Genomic DNA, 19937 nt, shown 5'->3' with positions numbered 1-19937 from the left:
AATTAGAGTGAACTGTGTCGCCTTATGGCATAGCTACGCCGATGGTATGCAAAACGTACGGCTGCAATGCTAGATACCTAGAAGCTTCTATATCTGGATGTGCTAACTTGAAAGGTGTTACGTTGAGCACGAAACACATAACAGAAGAAGCACTTTTTTTGGCGTCGGATGAATCCGCTTATGTTAGTGCTCATAATTTGGCTGTCGATGGTGGAATCACCTCCAGTATGAAGAATTAAATCCACATTGTTGTTAATGTGTGCAATACATTTTTCTTAATAAATGCGAACCCACTAGTACATATTAAATGTATTGTTGACACTTTTTCTATTTAAAGGTCAAAATAATTTTTGTGATTCTTTTTCTTTCATATTTATCATTCTTTAAAAAGAAGCTAACTACTTACATTTTCTAAAAGAATAATCAAAAGAATAATAATAGAAAAATAGCTTTCGATTTATGTCCTTAAATACTTTTGTTAAGAATATGTCATCCCGAAACACTTCACTTAATATGGACCAAATGAAGTAATTTGATGCATCGTAAATTTGGTTCGGTCATCCCGTCCAAAATTGAATCAAGAGGGAAAATAATATCTACTATATATTTTCTTCATATCCGCATGGCATTGGTACTTTTTGCCCATGAAATAGCATTTGTTGAATATATTATATAATTGTTTTACTTTTTGAAGCTTTCAGAAATCCTTTCACGTTGTTCTTTATGTATTCAACAAGTATATATCCTTTATATTGAGAAAATATTAGTTGCTCGCTATGATACTTGGATAAAATGATAAAAGTGTTAAACTCAAATATAATATGAGAATCTTGTTCTTTTAGTTTTGATGCACAATCATCAGAATCAATTTATAGCATTTGTTGAATATGTTATATAATTGCTTTACTTTTTGAAGCTTTGAGAAATCCTTTCAAATTGTTGTTTATGTACAATGCCTTACTAATACTTGAATTGATATTGCTTATTATTTTTGTGCCTTTTTAAAATTTTGCTAGGTCTACGATTATTTCCTTCTTCTTGAAGGAGGGAATGAAAACAACCAGACTAGCTCTCATATTAAAGAGATCTTCCAAGTCAATATTAAGTCATTAGAACACAGGTAGGTAGGTGTCTTCATAACCACCACACCATAATGATGGCTTTAGTCGATTAGTTAGATCATTTATATATGACATTTTAAAATCTCTCACAAAAAAGACATAAAATAAAAAAATAAAAATGGTAAGTAGCCTACCAAATCAATATGGAGCTGACACAATTATGAGAATAAGCTAATGAACACTTACACCTCCTAAACACAACGCCTAAAAGCCTTTTAAATTTTGGATTGGAAAAAGAACGCTTATACCTCAAAAAGGAAAAATATTTATCTTTAAATGTCCTATTACTTTCATATTTTTTTTTATTTTAAAATTTGCGCGCCGACATCATGCTGACGTCAACACCCAACCTATATGGTACTGATAGGTTATCAATATACCGACAGAGTATTAAAGAATATTAAGTCAGTCCTATATGATACTGATATGGTATCAATATACCAACGGAGTATCACAAAGAATATATTTTTATTAATTTAGAGTTGAATAAATAAAATTATGACTTTAATAATTTTTTCTTAATTGTTTCATTTTTATTTCTTAAAAAAGAGCTCAATTATATATGATACTGATAGGGTATCAATACACCGATGAAGTACCACAAAGAATTAAGCTCAGTCCTATATGATTTCAATATAGTATTAATATACTGATGGAGTATCACGGAGGATTAATTTATAGCAGTGATGTTGACGTCATGCACGAAATAAGAAAATAGGGTAAGAGGGTAAATAGTTTGGGTCATCAATCCATTAAGGATAGATCGTTTGGGTTGGCTCCAATTTGAGTAAATAGTTTCACAATGGGTGAAAATCATTTGCACCCCCAACTTTGATTTTAAAATCAAACTCTCTCCTTAACTTTGAACAATAATCAAACTCCCATTTATCCTAATTAAAATTTTTAAATGCCTATTATATCCTTTCATTATAATTTTTTTTACTTCTTTAAAAATTATGATTTTTTTATTTAATGTAACAAATTTTTTCATAAAAGCATAAACATTATTTTTTGGACAAAAAAGTGAAAAATACTAATAAAGTATATAAGTTAATGATGTTTTATAATGAGAAAATTAATTTTATTAATTATAATCAAAACTCTAATATTTATTTATATAAGTGAAAATAGCAAAGAATAATAACTATAAAAATATATTTCAATGTAGGAAAAATACAAATAATTAATTTAATTAAAGATAAATTTTTAAAGATTGTATTATTTAGATTTTAAATTATTTTAGATTATAATTTATGTAACACTCCATCAATGTCAATCAAAACTTGTTTATTTATATAGAAGAGAATATTCATCGCCATTTATATTACTTGACTCTCATTCTAAAAATAGATATTGTCACGACCCCAACCCGTCGTGACTGACACCCACAATAACCCTCCAGTGGGAGAACCCTCATTTAAGCCTAACTAACAAAATCTCAATGTATACAAAAGTTTAAAGATGTGGAAGCAGGTTTAAATCAAGAAACAACAATTGAGTACCCATAAACTCAGAAACCATCTAGTTATCAACCCAAACATTGCGAAAGTAAAAACATCCTAGAAACTGAAAGTCATCGTACCAAAACTCTAACAATAAATAAGTCTAGAAAGGAAAATGCAATTCCCAAAAGAAGTCATTAAGAGTTAACAAAGTGTCTGAAAATCTAGGTCCCGAAAGAAATAGATGAGAAAGTTCACGACAGCATGACAGAATAACTCATCCTTGGACTCGAACAAGGTACCTACTCCTCTAGGCAAAGTGTCTTCGCAGTCGGCTGAATATGCCTTGTACTCAACAAAAACAGAGCAAGTATAGTATCAGTACACAAAATCAATAGTGTACTATTAGGATCACGCGGTTAGCCAGTAAGCGGATCATAGATAAGTAAACTCATCATGACAAGCACACATATACAGAATAAGTTAACCAATCTCATCTCCAACAATATTCAGTACTATAACTTCAACATGCTATAACTTCATACAGGGTTCTCTCATGGGACCTACAAACACACAACTTTATGTCGGAACGTGACACCCGATTCAAGATTTGTGTCAAAAAGTGACACTCGATTCAAATATGTATCAAAACATGACACCCGATTCAAATATGTGTCGGAATGTGACACCCGATCTAAATATATGTTGGAATATGACACCCGATCTCAGTCATATAGAATAGCCACAATCACATTCAATATTCAATATTTTATCACCAAGAACAAGTTCATCACACAACAGGCCAGCAAGTGATCATTTCACACATAATCTTTCATGTTTCTCTACTCATATGCACATATGTATATCATTAAGCAATTTAACAAGTATATGAAACACATACGGAAAACAAAACCATCACCTACCTCAAATTCAATCTTCAACAACCTTACAGTGAATGAGCTTTTCCCTCCTGGGTTCGTTCCTTTCGTTCTTGATCTAGAAACCGTAAATACATATAAATGATCAACATAATGGCCTAATTATCATGAAAAATAACACAATTCTCATCCTAAGCCAAACTCATGATCCCAACCCCATCCTAGGGCTATTTTCCACTATTAGTTTTCAGTTCAAATCTTCCCCCAATGATTATCAATCATAGTTTCTAGTATCTAGGAATCAAAAGATAAATTTAGGGAGTAAAATTCTTACCTTAAGCGTGGAAATCCGTGGAAAATTGATGAAAATCGCCCTAAGTCACCTTTTGAAGTCTTAAGAACTGTTTTTGTAAAAATCTACCGTTCTGGGGTTTTTCTCGACATAAGTCTTGCGACTGTCTCATTTTGGCGGGACTATCCCACTCTGGCGTCCCGCTCTAACGGGTTTCACGAAAACAGAGAGCTCAAAGTTTGAGCTTCAAGCCCCCATTTCACAACACACACCCTTTCCAAGACTTATTAAAATATACCCTTCATGTCAAATTCAATTTCGAGAGTTTTACTCACCCGAATGCGATTCCGTAGAGCAGTAAATATTCCATATCGTCTTGGCTATCAGCTTGTCCAAATAAATCAGAGATTCGATGTCCCTCTATTCACAAGGTAGCCCTAGACTTCACCTGACTCAGAATTCGTTCAATTTTGGCCTAAGCTAACTTTTTTCGAAGTTACTACCCGAAGTTTCTGGCCCAAAAATCCTTCCTCATTGGCCTATCCATAACAACAGAAACAAGTCGTTACAATTGTTTTAATTTACTTGTCCAATTTATGAAATTTAAGAAAATTTTAATATCTTTTTATTTCTATCCTTAGTGTTAAATAACTGCATAAAATAGTAATAGTCAAATTTAAGATTTTAAAATATTATCAATAATGTTAGTTTAGTAAAATACACCTCTAATTATTTTTTTAAGAGGTGTCATATATATCAAGAAGAGTCAAGTAATATGAAACGCAAGAAAAAATATATGCATACATACATATACACATTTAATGCATATTATATTGAAATAACAGTCATAAGAATAATATTAAATTTTGTGATAAAATTTTAAAAATATTAAAGAACTTTAAAAAATAGTTACAAATATCTATATTAAAAAGTAAATTATCTATAATATAAAAAGATATTAAATAAATGTGATATAAAAAGGTTAAAATGGACAATGCATGAAATAAAAGGAGAGTTTGATTATTGTTCAAAGTTGAGAGAAGAATTTGATTTTAAAAACAAAGTTGGGGTGAAAATAATTTTCACCCATTTCACAATTTGAGAAAGTCAGGAGTGAAAATAATTTTCAGGATATATTTTGTTTAGTTTTCCTTTCGACGCTTCTGATCGATCTCGGGGGAAGTTATTTCCACTAATTAATTATAAAAAAAATACTAAGCTGATTTAGTTTATTTCTCCTTGGGTAAGTAATATAATTAATCTTTTACTCACATCACAATACTACAATAATTCCTCATAGGTTTTTATTTTTTAAAAAAATATTTTATTTGATCATTAATGTGCAAAATCATATATTTGAGTTCGACATCCTAAACTTTTTACACTGCCATTTTAGGAAGGAATCTAAATTTCTTTATAGCTTTATCACAAAAGAAAGATGAAAAACAAAGGCAATGACGTTACAAATTGTAGGTAGCTTGTATTCCATTTAAATACTAATGCAACAATACATATTACATTGGGCGGGGTGTCCCAATTAAGTTTTATTAAAAAGATGACACCTCTTTCCTATTGAAAAACTTTCCTGATGGACCTCCCTCGGGTAAAAGAGCAAGCCAAACAGGACTTTCAGCACCCTCTTCAACACTTAATGTGCCACAGTTTCCGGTCATATCAGTTTTGACATAACCTGGACAAACACAGTTAATGAGAAAATTTGGATATTTGTTGGCCAATATCCTTGTATAAGCATTTGTGGCTGCTTTAGATACTGCACAAGCAGGTACAATTAGAGGCCAATTCTTGATTTCTATCAAATCCTCTTTGAAATCTTTAAGAAAAGCATTCAAAACCTCATCCACTTTATCTTCTGTTAGATTCCTAGCATCACTTAACACACCCACAGCCCATTCATTGCGTATAAACTGAAACAACGTTGTAACAAAATAAATTAGTGACGGAGTCAAGAATTCTAACGAGGAAGTACAAAAAAAGCTACTAGAATACAATATTTACCTCTAATTTTCCAGCAGTAGAGGAGACATTGACAATACGTGGTGAATCAGATAATTGAAGTAGAGGTAATAGTTCTTGAATTAACCGTTTTGTTCCATAGTAATTTGTCTTTATACATTCTTCAGCTACATCAATAGTTTGAGTAGCTCTTTTTAGCCCTTCAAGGAATGGATCTGCTGCCTGCAAAGCCAACACAAAATTATATACGATTGCGCCAAAAAAAGAAAATACTTCAATAGTTCAAAATAACTAAATTCTTTAAAGTTTAAGAAAATTGTTACCTGATGCTTTTAACGACATCACATTTTCTAGCAGAATAGGATAATCAAAAGAGTAATAGTGAAAAATAACAGTTAATTTATGTTCTTTAAGTTTATTAAGCCCAACAATTCACTTAATATGAGTAAAAAGTAGTTGTTTCACTTACTTCTTTACTTGTAATAGCATCTTTATCCATAAGCACTCCAAGAACTCCAGCATTATTCACCTGCATATTGCAAGGTTGTAATGTTTCCTCAGTACAAAATAAAAGCATATTGTCTGTGTATTATATATCTTTTCTCACTTTGTACAAATTTAATACCAAAAGGAGTACTAGAGAAAGAATTACATACCAAGATATCAAGTTTGCCAAATTTGTGATTGATGAAGTCTTTTAATTTTGCAATAGTGGAAGGATCAGTGACATCAAGTTGATGAAAAATAAGATACTTAGAGAGGCCACATGACTCCTTAATTAGCACATCAATAGCTTCAACTCCTTTTTTCACATCTCTAGATGTTAAAATTACCACTACACCCTGTGAGGCTAGTTGTCTACATATTTCTAGTCCTATCCCTCTGTTCCCTCCACTCACAACTGCAATCCTGATCATCATAACAAATTAAAAAACCATAAGAAAAATAAATAATTAATGCCAAGAAAGTCTTATGAAATATGTAGAATTGAACACCTTTTATTTGCCAAGAATTTTGGAGCTTCAGCCATGGTTTTATGAAGTTGTGTGTAAAAGAAAGACTAGAGTTCAAGGTCCAGGCTCTTCTTATGTGAGAGTTAATTTATATTTGATCTAAAGTTGGGTTTCCAATGAGCTGGGTTGGACTGAATTTAAGCGGGGATAAAAATGAATTAAACTGATAAATAAATAGGTTAATATAATTTGTAATTTTTTTATGGGATGTCCTATTTTTACTGTCCTATTTAAGTTGTATTTTGTCATAATTTTTTTTTAACGAATATCTAATATTAAAAAAATAAAAAAACTTATGGCAAAATACATATTTTTTTAAATTATGTTTCTGTATTTAAATTCATTCAAATGACACGTTTCGCTCCATCGATCGACATTTATCACTCATGCATAGCTATCATATTGTGTCACTCAACATGTGTATGTGTCATTTGCATGGATGTTACTTGTCAAAAACATTTGAAATATCTTCATATGTGGTTTTGGTTTGAGTTAATAGAGCCTTTTACTAGCTTACTTTTTAGAGAAACTATTTTTGTTAATGTGTGCAATACATTTTTTTTAATAAATGCGGCACCCTCTGATTCATATTAAATGTGTTATTGGGAATTTTTTTTATAATTCAAAATAAATGTACTATTTAAAGGTGAAAAGAATTGTTGTGATTCTTCTTCTCCTTATTTACCCATCTTTAAAAAGAAGCTTCTTAACTAATTTACATTTTCTAAAAAAATAATTAAAAGGATAATAATAAAAAAATAATTTTCAATTTATGTATGTTCTTAAATATTTTTGTTAAGAATATGTCATCTTGAAATACTTCACTTAATATGGCTAATTAGCTTTTATAAAAACAAAGATATTTTCATATTGTTCTTAACTATTTTTATCTTTTTATGAATTTTAGTATAATGTACATATTTCTATATAACTATATCTTTGATTACTATTTATGTGGTAATTCAAAAATCATATCAAAAAGATTTTATTTTTAACTAAATACAATGTTATTTAGGTTAGTTTAATTATAGTCTGTATTTTTGAAATTTTTAGTTTTTTCTTTAAAAAAAAATTCATTCTCCCACCTCGAAAATTCATGAAGAATTTGAAGTTTTTTGAGCCTATATAAAGGCTCATATTCTCATCAAGAAGAAGGAAGGAGCGGAGGTTTTTTTGTCATCTCAAAGTTAGAAATTTTCTTTACTTGACTAGGATTTTGTACTCTTTGTCCCCAGCCTAAAAGTTGTGAAAATTTATAGCTTTCAATCTATACTTTTCTTCGAGGAAAATAGGAGATTGAAGTCGAAATTTAGGCTAAGAACAGAGTTCTTATAACGTCGAACCCACGAGTTCGAGTCTAAATTTTTAATTTTTTTTTTGTTGTTGATTGAAGTTCCGTCAAGCTCTTGGTTGGTTGTGTAGTCGTCTTCTACTCGTCTTCAGTTTCGCTGCCCGGAAAGAGGTAAAATCTTTTTTCATTTTTATTTTATTTAATTATTTCATGTTTTATATTTAGTTGATTCGTAATCTTATTTTTTTTAGTTAACATGTATTAAGAATAATTAGATTAATGATAGAAATTTTTTATAGTCAGCATGTGTTAGGATTATTTCAGAAAAACTTTTACTTTTGTTCATTATTTTTTCAAGTAGTTTTCTTTAACAATATAGATTTTCATGTTTTCAATTTCTTCTTTTAACATAATTTAGATAACAAAAACATGCTTAAGTTATTATTTAGTTAGAACTTCTATGATCTAATTGTTTCTCTCTTTAAAATTTGAGTTAGTATAGCATATATATTAATTCCGTGTCCTTTAGAAACTTGAAAATATTTCTTCTTTCCTTTCCTTTTCTTTATCTACATATATATATATATATATTGTTAGCCACCTCTAGGATGTCCATCAATTTGATAACTTAAAACATCATGATATATTCTTTGGTTTAGCTTATAATGAGTAGATGCTTATGTAATTTTATTTTGGTGCATATGATATCAATTCGAGTCTATCTTTGGACTTCATCCTTGCATATTGTAGAGTTTTGAATCTCCCATCATCTTGCTCAAATTGCTGAAAAGTTGATACATGGAAAGGAAGCTAATATATATGGTTTGAATATTGACATTGAGTTGTATACATGAAATACAGGTGAAAAACAATTTGTATACACTGATATACAGTATATATACAGTTCAATATGCAAGAAAACAATATTATATACATTGATATACAGTAAATATATAGTCTGATATACAGTGATATACAACAGATATAGGGAACAAACAGGTGGTATACAATTCGATATACAAAAATAATGTTGTATACACTATACAATGTATATATAGTCCGATATACAGTGTATATATAGATGCGATATACAGTGGAAATGGACTTAAGACCCAAAACGCAGATGACCCAACAGCTTAGTCCAGGCGTACAAAAACTATGGTCCAACAGCTTAGTCCAGGCGTACAGAAACTAAGTGTCGGATCATATTTTAATGTGTTATTTATTATTTATTTATATTAATTCGGATTGTAATAATTTATTTACATATGTTATTTATTTATGCTTAGATATTAATTTATTTTTTTTAACTTAATGAAATTTCCCTAAAGATAAACTAATTCATGTTAATTTACTCTTTAAATGATTTTCTATCTTTATTTAGTCATTTGATAAACTTTTTTTTTTATACATATATATTATTTTCAATGTTTAAGTTTGATCATTTTAAAAAAAATAATTTTAAAGTCTTCATTTTCTTTTAAATTAATATTTTCAAAAGTTAGTCAAATAATTTTTTAAATCGTCGGATAACCGCGCGTTAGCGACCACTTTGAATGCTAGCACTTTCTCAAAGTGGAAATAAGAACCTCTTACCCATTTTCTTTAATTTTAAGACTTAAATCTATTAAGATCTTTAAAATTAAGATTTTTTGATTTTTCTTAAAAATTAAATGACGATTTTTTTTTCTAAAATTAATTTTTTCCGTATAAAGTTGAAATTAATTTTAAATCATTTTTTCCAACGTAACATAGTGTATCAACATATGTGCTTTAAGTCAATAATCAATTTATAGAGGGCAATTTTATCATTTAATTAATCGTTCTATTCTTAATATTACTCCACATGGTTTTGATTGCCAATCACTGTTATAGGTGGCTTTCATGCCGAATCTCTGTATTTTCTTTCTTTGTTTTCTCTCTCTCTCTCTCTGCTTACCCAAGAAATGTATATCTGTTATTTTTGTGTCTTAATTTATGTGATATAGATAAAGATTAGAAAAATTAATTAAATTTTAATATGATATTTAAATATTTTAAATTATTAATTATTGTAAATTATACTAGTTTTTTACTTAATTTTTAAATAATATATGTTACTTTTTTATCTTAATTTATGTGGCATTGATAAAATTTCGAAAGTCAAAATTTTTATAATGTCTTTTAATTTTTAACTTTTTAATTATCATAATTTATATCACACTTATGTCATTTTTAAACAATATATGATATTAATCTATCCCTATTCATGCGACACTGATTCAAGTATTAATTAAACTTTTTATATGTCTTTTAAATATTTTAAGTAGTTAATTGTTGTGATTTATAGTATTTTTTATACTTTTACATAACATGTTTTTAAAACTATTTTAAGTTGTCATCATCACAATTAGTAGTATTTTTTACACGATTTTTAAATATATAAATCAATAAAAATAAGACAAATAAATTAAAATAAAACAATCATCAAATAATTAAAGATATATCCTCAAGCTGCTTAAACAGACATGTCCATGTGCTGATTGAGCAGCTCACGGGGCCAAAGAAGAAGCAACGTGAGAAGCAAGCATGACGATGAGTCAGCAGAAGCTCCTCACTGTTGCTTCTAATAGAGTAGAATATCCGCATGACATTGCTACTTTTGGCCCATGAAATAACATTTGTTGAATATGTTATATAATTGCTTTACTTTTTGAAGCTTCGAGAAATCCTTTCAAGTTGTGTTCTATATATAGTCAATAAGTATATATCCTTTACATTAGAAAATATTAGTTGTTTGCTATGATACTTGGATAAATGACAAAAGTGTTAAATTCAAGTATAATATGAGAATCCTGTTCTTTTAGTTTGGATGTACAATCATCAATCAATCAATTTATAGCATTTGTTGAATATGTTATATAATTGCTTTACTTTTTGAAGCTTTGAGAAATCCTTTCAAATTGTTGTTTATGTACAATGCCTTAATAATACTTGAATTGATATTACTTATTTATTTTTGCGCCTTTTTTTATTATTATTTTGCTAGGTCTACGATTTTTTCATTCTTCTTGAAGGAGGGAATGAAAACAACCAGACTAGCACTCATATTAAAGAGATCTTCCAAGTCAATATTAAGTAATTAGAACACAGGTAGGGGTGTCTGCATAACCACGACACCATAATGATTGGCTTTAGTTATTAGATTAGTTAGATCATTTATATATGACATTTTAAAATCTCTCACAAAACACATTATTTTTTTAAAAAAAATGGCAAGTGGTCTACCAAATCAGTATGGAGCTGAGTGCTGACCCATTTATGAGAATAAAGCTAATGAAGCAGCCCATGGCTAAATGCTCAAAGCCCAAAGAATAAAAGGCGGATCAGAGCACGACGCTTAAAAAAGTCTTTTATATTTTGGATTTGGGAAATAGCTTCCACTCGATCTCTGGGAAGTTATATCTACTAATTACAGACCTTATCACTACCTCACGAAGGTAGAGAGGTTGTTTCCGAAAAATTCTCGGCTTAAGTGTATCGAACCCAAATAAGGAAAGAAGAAAACAATGGAGAAAACATAATGGTGAAAAAGAAAAGCAAGGTAAACTCTACAAGAAAAATAGTAACAACAGCAAAATAAGGCGATAATCAAAAATCAATAAAAACACAATAATAGTAGCTCGAATAGTCATATGACAGACCCTAAACCATCAGAAGGAAAGACTAAACGCTACCCATACTAACCTTCTACTCTAATACGTGACCTACATTCCTTCATATCTAAAGTCATGTCGTCGGTATGAAGTTACTCCATGTCCTGTCTAATCACCTCTCCTCAATAATTTTTTGGCCTACCCCTACCTTTTTGCGTACGTTCTAAATCCAACATCTCGCACTTTCTCACTAGGGAAACAACACACTTTTTCTGTATATGTTCAAACCATCTCAGTATCGTTTCCTTCATTTTATCTGCCACATAAACGACTCCAAGCTTCTTCTGCCCACATTCATTTAAACATGTGAGTTCTTGACTGGCGAATATTCTATCCCATACAACAAAGACGGTCTAATCACCATTTTATAAAACTTACCTCAAGTCTAGGTGAAACCTTCCTACCGCACATTACTACAGAGTCAAGTCTTCATCATTGTCGATATCCTTACCGCTCTACATAAGGGACCCAAAATATTTAACGCTTGGAAATATTTTAAGTTATTTCCACTAATTAATTAAAAAAATACTACACTGTTTTAGTTTATTTCTCATTGGGCAAGTAATTAATGTTTTACTCACATCACAACACTACATCAATTCTTCATAGGTTTTGTTTTTAAAATGTTTTCTTTGATCATTAATGTGCAAAATTATATATTTGAGTTTGACATCCCAAACTTTTTACACTACCATTTATCACAAAAGAAAGATGAAAAACAAAAGCAATGCTGCAAATAGTAAGTAGCTTTTATTCCATTTAGAACTACTACTAATTACTGTGCCATAACGTACTTAAGTACTATTGCTACTACAACAACACATATTACATAGGGCGGGGTGTCCCTAATTAAGTTTTATTAAAAAGATGACACCTCTTTCCTATCGAAACACTTTCCTGATGGACCCCCCTTGGGCAACAGAGCAAGCCAAACAGGACTTTCAGCACCCTCTGCAGCACTTAATGTGCCACAGTTACCCGTCATATCAGTTTTGACATAGCCTGGAGCAACACAGTTGATGAGAAAATTTGGATATCTGTTGGCCAATATCCTAGTATAAGCATTTATGGCTGCTTTTGATGCTGAATAAGCAGATAAAATTAGAGGCCAATTCTTGATTTCTAGCAAACCCTCTTTGAAATCTTTAAGAAAAACATTCAAAACCTCATCCACTTTATCTTCAGTTAGATTCCTAGAATCACTTAACACTTCCACAGCCCATTCATTGCGTAAATACTGAAGCAGTCAACAATTCTAACAAACATAAATTAGTGGCCGAGCCAGGAATTCTAAGAAGGGAATTTAGAAAAAGCTAGAATACAATATTTACCTCTAGTTTTCCAGCACTAGAGGAGACATTGACAATACGTGGTGAATCAGATAATTGAAGTAGAGGTAGTAATTCTTGTGTCATCCATTTTGCACCATAGTAGTTTGTCTTTATACATTCTTCAGCTACATCACTAGTTTGAGTAGCTAGTCTTAGCCCTTCAGTGAATGGATCTGCTGCCTTGGAGACCAACACAAAATCAAATACGATTGCGAAAAAAAGAAAAAGAAAAATTTTATAGTTCAAAATAAATAAATTAATCAAAATTTTAAAAAATTTGTTAATATTTTTTTTTCCATATTTACCCTGAGGCTTTTCACTAATTTAGTATAATAGTTTAGGAATAATCAAAAGAATAATAGGAAAAAAAAATATTTAATTTATGTCTTTATATATTCTTAAAAGACGTGTCAAATTCCAACAATTCCGTTAATATGAACCAGATGGAGTAGAAAGTTGTAAAAATGAGCTAAAAAGGATTTTTAAGAGTGGAACGAAGGATAGGAGATTCCTATATCTTTTTCTTTTTCTTTTGTTATAAACATTTAATTAGAGATTAATTATGAAGATATGAGATTAAATTAGAATATTTAAAAGTTTAGAATAAAAATTAAAAGATCAAATTTTTTTAATAAAACCCTAAATTTCATTTATTTTCTCAATTTTTTTAAACGCTCCATTCTCCTTCTCTTTCCTCTCTTCTCTTCTCTTTTCTTTTCTTTTCTCCATTTTTTTAAACATTCTTGTTCCTTTTCCCTTTCATCTTCTTCTTCCTTAACTTCTTTGCTTTTTTTCTTCTCCGTTTTTTCCTTTCTTTTCAAACTTTTTGTGTTTTCATCATCTTCTTCTTCGTATGTTGTCATCCTCATTTTTTTTTCCACTCCGATTTGATTGTGAAAATTATAAAAAAAAATGATATGTTATTTATATAAACATGAGTTGTTCAAGCAACCAAGAGATATTGTTTAAACTAATCTAAATTGTTTAGTTCAAACAACATAAGTTGTTTAAACAACCAAAAATTATTTAAACAGCCAAAAGTTGTTTAGTTCAAACAACCAGAAGATTTTTAAACAACCCTAAGTAAATATTAACTAGTTGTTTGGAGAGATATGAAAATATTTGCTAATTGTTTTGGAGATCGAGATATAAAATATTTGTTAGTTGTTTACACAAATGTTTAAACATCTGTCAGTTGTTTGGAGGTGATGATGACGTGAAGGAGGGGAGGTTGGGGAGGACGGGGCTGAGGGGTGGATGAGCGGCAGGAAAAAAAAGAGAGGGGGTCTTTTGTAAATTAAAAAAACTTGTGGATTCTTAAAATATGTATCATTATCACTAATTAAAAAAGAGTTCCTTTTACTTCATTTTCAAGATTTATGTCCTATTTTTTTTATTTACACTCTTAAAAGTCTATTTTAATTCAATACCCCAAGTTGACTGTTAATAGCATCTTTATCCAAAAGCACTCCAAGAACTCCAGCATTATTCACCTGCATATTGCAAGGTTGTAATGTTTCCTCAGTACAAAAAAATAACATATATTGCAACAGTGGAGGAGGAGGAATAATACCAAAAGGAGTACTAGAGAAGGAATTACATACCAAGATATCAAGTTTGCCAAATTTGTGATTGATGAAATCTTTTAATTGTGCAATTGTGGAAGGATCAGTGACATCAAGTTGATGAAAAATAAGATAATTAGAGAGGTCAAATGACTCGTTAATTAGCATATCAATTGCTTCAACTCCGTTTTTCACATCTATAGCTGTTAAAATTACCACTACACCCTTTGAGGCTAGTTGTCTGCATATTTCTAGTCCTATCCCTCTGTTCCCTCCACTCACAACTGCAATCCTGATCATCATAACAAATTAAAAAAACCATAAGAAAAATAAATAATTAATGCCACGAAAGTATTATGAAATATGTAGAATTGAACACCTTTTATTAGCCAAGAATTTTGGAGCTTCAGGCATTGTTTTAATGAAGTTTTGTGTGTAAAAGAAAGACTAGAGTTTAAGGTCCAAGCTCTTCTTATGTGAGAGTTAATTTATATTTGATCTAAAGTTAGGTTTCCAATGAGCTGGATTAGACTGAATTTAAGTGGGGATAAAAAATGAATTAAACTGATAAATAAATATGTTAATATTATTTGTAATTTTTTTTATGGGATGTCCTATTTTTACTGTCCTATTTAAGTTATATTTTGTCATATTTTTTTTTTACGAATATCTAATATTAAAAAATAAAAAACTTATGGCAAAACACATATTTTTTAATTATGTTTCTGTATTTAAATTCATTTAAATTCACACGTTTCAAATTGTATAAAAAATTATATATATATATATATATATAAACATGAGCATGACAAAATTGACATGTGTCACACCATATAAAAGTATTATCGGACAAGGCCCGCTATCGACACTTTCACACAGCTGTGTATGTTCAAGAAATGGGTCCATTTTTCTTTGGGACCGTTAACTTTATGGGACGCCTTTTTCCATTTGTCCTATTCAATTACTCTGTCTCAATTATAATTGTGTGATGCAACTTAGATATAAAATTTAAAAATAAAAAAATGAATTTTAAATTTTTTTGATTTAAAATAATTTATATATATTGAGTCAAGCAATATGAAATACACGGAGTTCAAATAGTATGTTCAAACGATACTTCAAATCAATCTGACTTCAAATCATGATTTCATATCAGATTTTCGAACGAGCCCTTATTATCACATGTCAATTTGTCACAACCTTGATCTGCTTTGAGTGACACCCATAATAACATTCCGATGGGAGAACCAAAACTAACGAAAGTAGAAGATAACTATAGACCAGACCATGCATTTAACGAGTGGAAATAGCTTAAATATAATTTAAAAATTGTGTTTTTATAAACTTAGAAAATTATCAAAACAAAATGCGAAAATTACTCTCTAAAACCTGAAAGTTATTACACTAAAAACTCTAACTAAAGGTTTAAGATAAGGGAATGCAAGTCCGAAATAATAAACTATAAAATAAGAGTCTAAAGTATGAGTTGGAGAATGTAAGGACTAAGAAATAGGATGAATCCATGACAACTCGAAATAACTGGCTCACCCTTGAATTCGACGATCAACGATGTTCTATCTTAGGTCTCTCAACTGCCATATGAATATATTTTGTACTCAACAAAGAAAGAGCAAGTGCAGTATCAATACACAACCACAGCGTACTAATAGGATGGCGCGACCATTTCCATTAATTGAAATATGGCCAGTACTCCGGTACATACCAAGATATCAAGTTTGCCAAAGATGATATGTACTGGAGTACAGGAACATACTCTGAACCATATCACATAAAAGGGGAAGATCAGGGGATATAATTTTGTTTTGTGTTGGTCTTGGAGGCAGCAAATCCATTCCTTGAAGAGCTAAAAAGAACTACTCAAACTAGTGATGTAGCTGAAGAATGTACAAAGACAAACTACTACGGACCAAAACGGTTGATTCAAGAATTATTAGCTCTACTTTAATTATCTGATTCACCAGGTATTGTCAATGTCTCCTCTATGAGTGGAAAATTTGAGGTAAATATTGTATTCTAGTAGCTTTTTTCGTACTCCGTTAGAATTTTCAACTCCGCCGCTAATTTATTTTATCACAATAATTAAAAAATTAAATATTAAAATATATATAAAAAATTTTAATTTTCGAAATTTTATCAATGCCACATAAATTGAGACAAAGAAAATAACATATATTATTTAAATATTTTATAAAAAGTACTATAATTTACAATAATTAATAATTTAAAATACTTAAAAATCATATTAAAATTTAATTGACTTTATAATTTCTATCTATATCACATAAATTGAGACACAAAAATAACAGATATTGGGCCATGCTAGCACAGCCACCGATGTCTAGTGAAGAAAATATATAGTAGATATTATTTTGGGCTAATTTCATATATGTACCAAAAAATTATGGAAAAATTACTTGATTGAGTGTTTTTTAAAAATCAATTACTGATTTTAGCGATATTTTTTATTTATTACCATTTATAGCAATATATAGCAATATTATGATAAATTTACACTTGTATTAAAAGTGAATTATGCATACAATATAAATGAATTATAAGTGTTTTAAAATATATATTATGTTTGTGTAGTAAGAAACTAACATAATGTATTATAAGTCTATTAAAATATGTGATAAATGTATTATCCATCTATAAAACTTGTATTATATATGTTTTATAAATAGTTCTCTGCAATATGTATTATAACTGTATTATAAATGTATTATAAGTGTTCAGTGGAATTATTTTTTTATTGCTATAAATGATAAATATTTTTTTAATATTGTATATTTATGTAAGTTTTCCAAAAATTATTAGTTTACAAATAAATATAGTTATGTTTTCATTTACACAAAAACTAAGGTTCAATTCGGCCCAATGCCATTAGGCCCTATTTGCTGAATACCATAGGGTTCAATTCGACCCAAGATCGTTAGACCTTTTTTGCTTTCTTTTCTTTTCTTTTTCTTTTTTTCTTTGCGGTGTTGATTTTTTTTAAATAATAAAAATAATTTTACTATTTTTTTGCTGCGTTTTTTAAAATAAAAAATATCCTTTATTTTCAAAAAAATTTCATTAATTTTTTTTCATCTATCAATTTATATAAATGGTATAAGAACATGTGAATATATATACATATATATATATATACAAACAATTATTATAATGTACCAATTTTTTTATAAATTATTATGTAAAGTATCGATATTGTATAAATAGTTATGTAGTGTATATGTAATGTATCGATATTGTATAAATAGTTATGTAGTGTATATATAATGTATTGATATTGTATAAATATTGTATATACATGTATCAATATTGTATAAATGACGTATAAACATGTATATGTGATGTACAAATAATTATGTAGTGTATATGTAATATATTGATATTGTATAAATGTGTATAATCATGTATCTATATTTATTTGACTATCTTACATTCCTACCTTAATAAATAAAAGATTAAACAAAAAAATTAAACGACATAAATACTCTTTTTTTCCACAAAAAAGTGAAACAATTATAAAAAAGAAAAAATTAAAAAAGGAGCAAATAAATAAATAAATTAAAGCAATAATTTTATTTTAAAAGAGCATAGCATTTTTTTTTAAAAAAATAAGAAAGCAAATGGACCACTTGCTTTGCACCGAGTGCCAATTGCTAAGTTTTTGATAAGATAAAAAGACATGGCTATTTTTTGAAAACAAAAGGGCCGAATGACCACTAATTGTAATTTGTCTTTTTATTTTCCTTCTTGTTTTAATTTTGGATAAAATAGCCGAACCAAATTTACGTACGTACATCAAATTACTTCGTTTTGTCCAAATTAAGTGAAGTGTTTCGAGATGATATATTCTTAACAAAAATATTTACGGACATAAATCGAAAATTATTTTTCCATTATTAGTTTTTTGATTATTTTTTTTAGAAAATGTAAATTAGTTAAGAAGTTGTTTTTAAAGAAGGGTAAATAAGGAGAAGAAGAATCACAACAATTCTTTTAACCTTTAAATAGTACATTTATTTTGAATTATAAAAAAAAGGTCCCAATAATACATTTAATATGAAGCAGAGGGTGTCGCATTTATTAAAAAAATGTATTGCACACATTAACAACAAAAATAGTTTACATGCAGAGTAAAGAAACATAAAAAATCAATTATATCAGGTGCGAATAAGAAAGAAATCATCAAAGCAACATTATTTGGTCTCTTCATCATCTTCACACCGCGGCAAGAGAGAAACGTAGATGAAGAGAGTGAGAGAAGACCCCGAGTACTTAGGGTTTCAATTAGAAAAGTAGTGCATATGTTAATTGTTTTGGATTTATGTTTTGGGCCAGACTCGATTTTGAGATGGACCTTTTGAATTACATTTACTTTTTTGCACAATAATAAAAAGCTCGGAGGGCATAATTGATTTTAAAAAAATAAAACAAAAAAAAATAGTTTCTCTAAAAAGTAAGCTAGCAAAAGGCTCTATTTGTTAATGAGCAAGTGGTTTAGTGGATGTCCCTTTTGCGGGCCTCACTTAAATATACGAATTTGTCCACTTATTTTTTTTTCTTTCATTGCTGGCTATAAATGACATTTTGTCATTGTAAAAGAATGCACAAATACATACAAACTCTCTCTCCCGTCTCTATTTTTCTCCTTATTTTGCTAAGTTGATTTATTTTATAATACGTTATCAGCACGAGCCTCCGTCGCTTTGAGCTATATTTTTAAGAAGGTAATGAAAGGGGTAAATTTTTTATTTTCTTAAAATATCTAATATTTCTAAACTTGAATATGTTGCTCTTGACATATCTGAAAAAGACTACTCATTATGGACACTAGATGACGAAATACATCTAGAATCGATGAGTCTGGCAGACACCATTAAAAATGACAATACGACATCTAGTCAAGATCGTGACAAAGCCATGATATTTCTTCACCACCATCTTGATGAGGGGCTAAAATTACAATATCTCATATTAAAAGACCCCTTTAAACTGTGAAAAAATTTAAAAGAAAGATATAACCACCTGAAGTTGGTCATACTTCCACAAAAACGTCATGATTGGCTAACTCTAAGATTAATGGATTTCAAAAATATAACTGAATATAATTCTACCTTATTTAGAATTATAGCTCAGTTAAATTTATGCGGGTCATGATTGACTAAATCTAAGATTAATGAATTTTAAAACTATAACTGAATATAATTCTGCCTTGTTTAGAATTATAGCTCAGTTAAATTTATGTGGAGAAGAAATCACTAAGCAAGATAAACTTGAAAAAACATACTCCACATTTTCATCCGCG

The 19937-nt window shown here is 29.2% G+C and overlaps 2 protein-coding genes across 2 annotated transcripts; both read right to left on the bottom strand.

The window, feature by feature from the left end:
- Positions 1-5194: 5194 nt before the first annotated feature.
- LOC129886649 ((+)-neomenthol dehydrogenase-like) lies at positions 5195-6876 on the bottom strand. Its single transcript, XM_055961428.1, has 5 exons — positions 6703-6876; positions 6364-6616; positions 6177-6236; positions 5750-5929; positions 5195-5658 (listed from the first exon to the last, which is right to left on the bottom strand). The coding sequence occupies exons 1-5, from the start codon at positions 6735-6737 to the stop codon at positions 5281-5283; spliced, it is 906 nt and encodes a 301-aa protein (XP_055817403.1). The 5' UTR covers positions 6738-6876; the 3' UTR covers positions 5195-5280.
- A 5549-nt stretch (positions 6877-12425) lies between these two features.
- On the bottom strand, positions 12426-15111 carry LOC129886646 ((+)-neomenthol dehydrogenase-like). The gene is made up of 5 exons (XM_055961425.1): positions 14982-15111; positions 14642-14894; positions 14468-14530; positions 13038-13217; positions 12426-12943 (listed from the first exon to the last, which is right to left on the bottom strand). The coding sequence occupies exons 1-5, from the start codon at positions 15014-15016 to the stop codon at positions 12566-12568; spliced, it is 909 nt and encodes a 302-aa protein (XP_055817400.1). The 5' UTR covers positions 15017-15111; the 3' UTR covers positions 12426-12565.
- Positions 15112-19937: the final 4826 nt, after the last annotated feature.

The sequence above is a fragment of the Solanum dulcamara genome, chromosome 4, assembly GCF_947179165.1.
Source record: "Solanum dulcamara chromosome 4, daSolDulc1.2, whole genome shotgun sequence".
In the NCBI taxonomy this organism is placed as follows: domain Eukaryota; kingdom Viridiplantae; phylum Streptophyta; class Magnoliopsida; order Solanales; family Solanaceae; genus Solanum; species Solanum dulcamara.
Note: the sequence above shows the minus strand (reverse complement) of the source record. Positions and strands in the feature narration are given on the sequence as shown.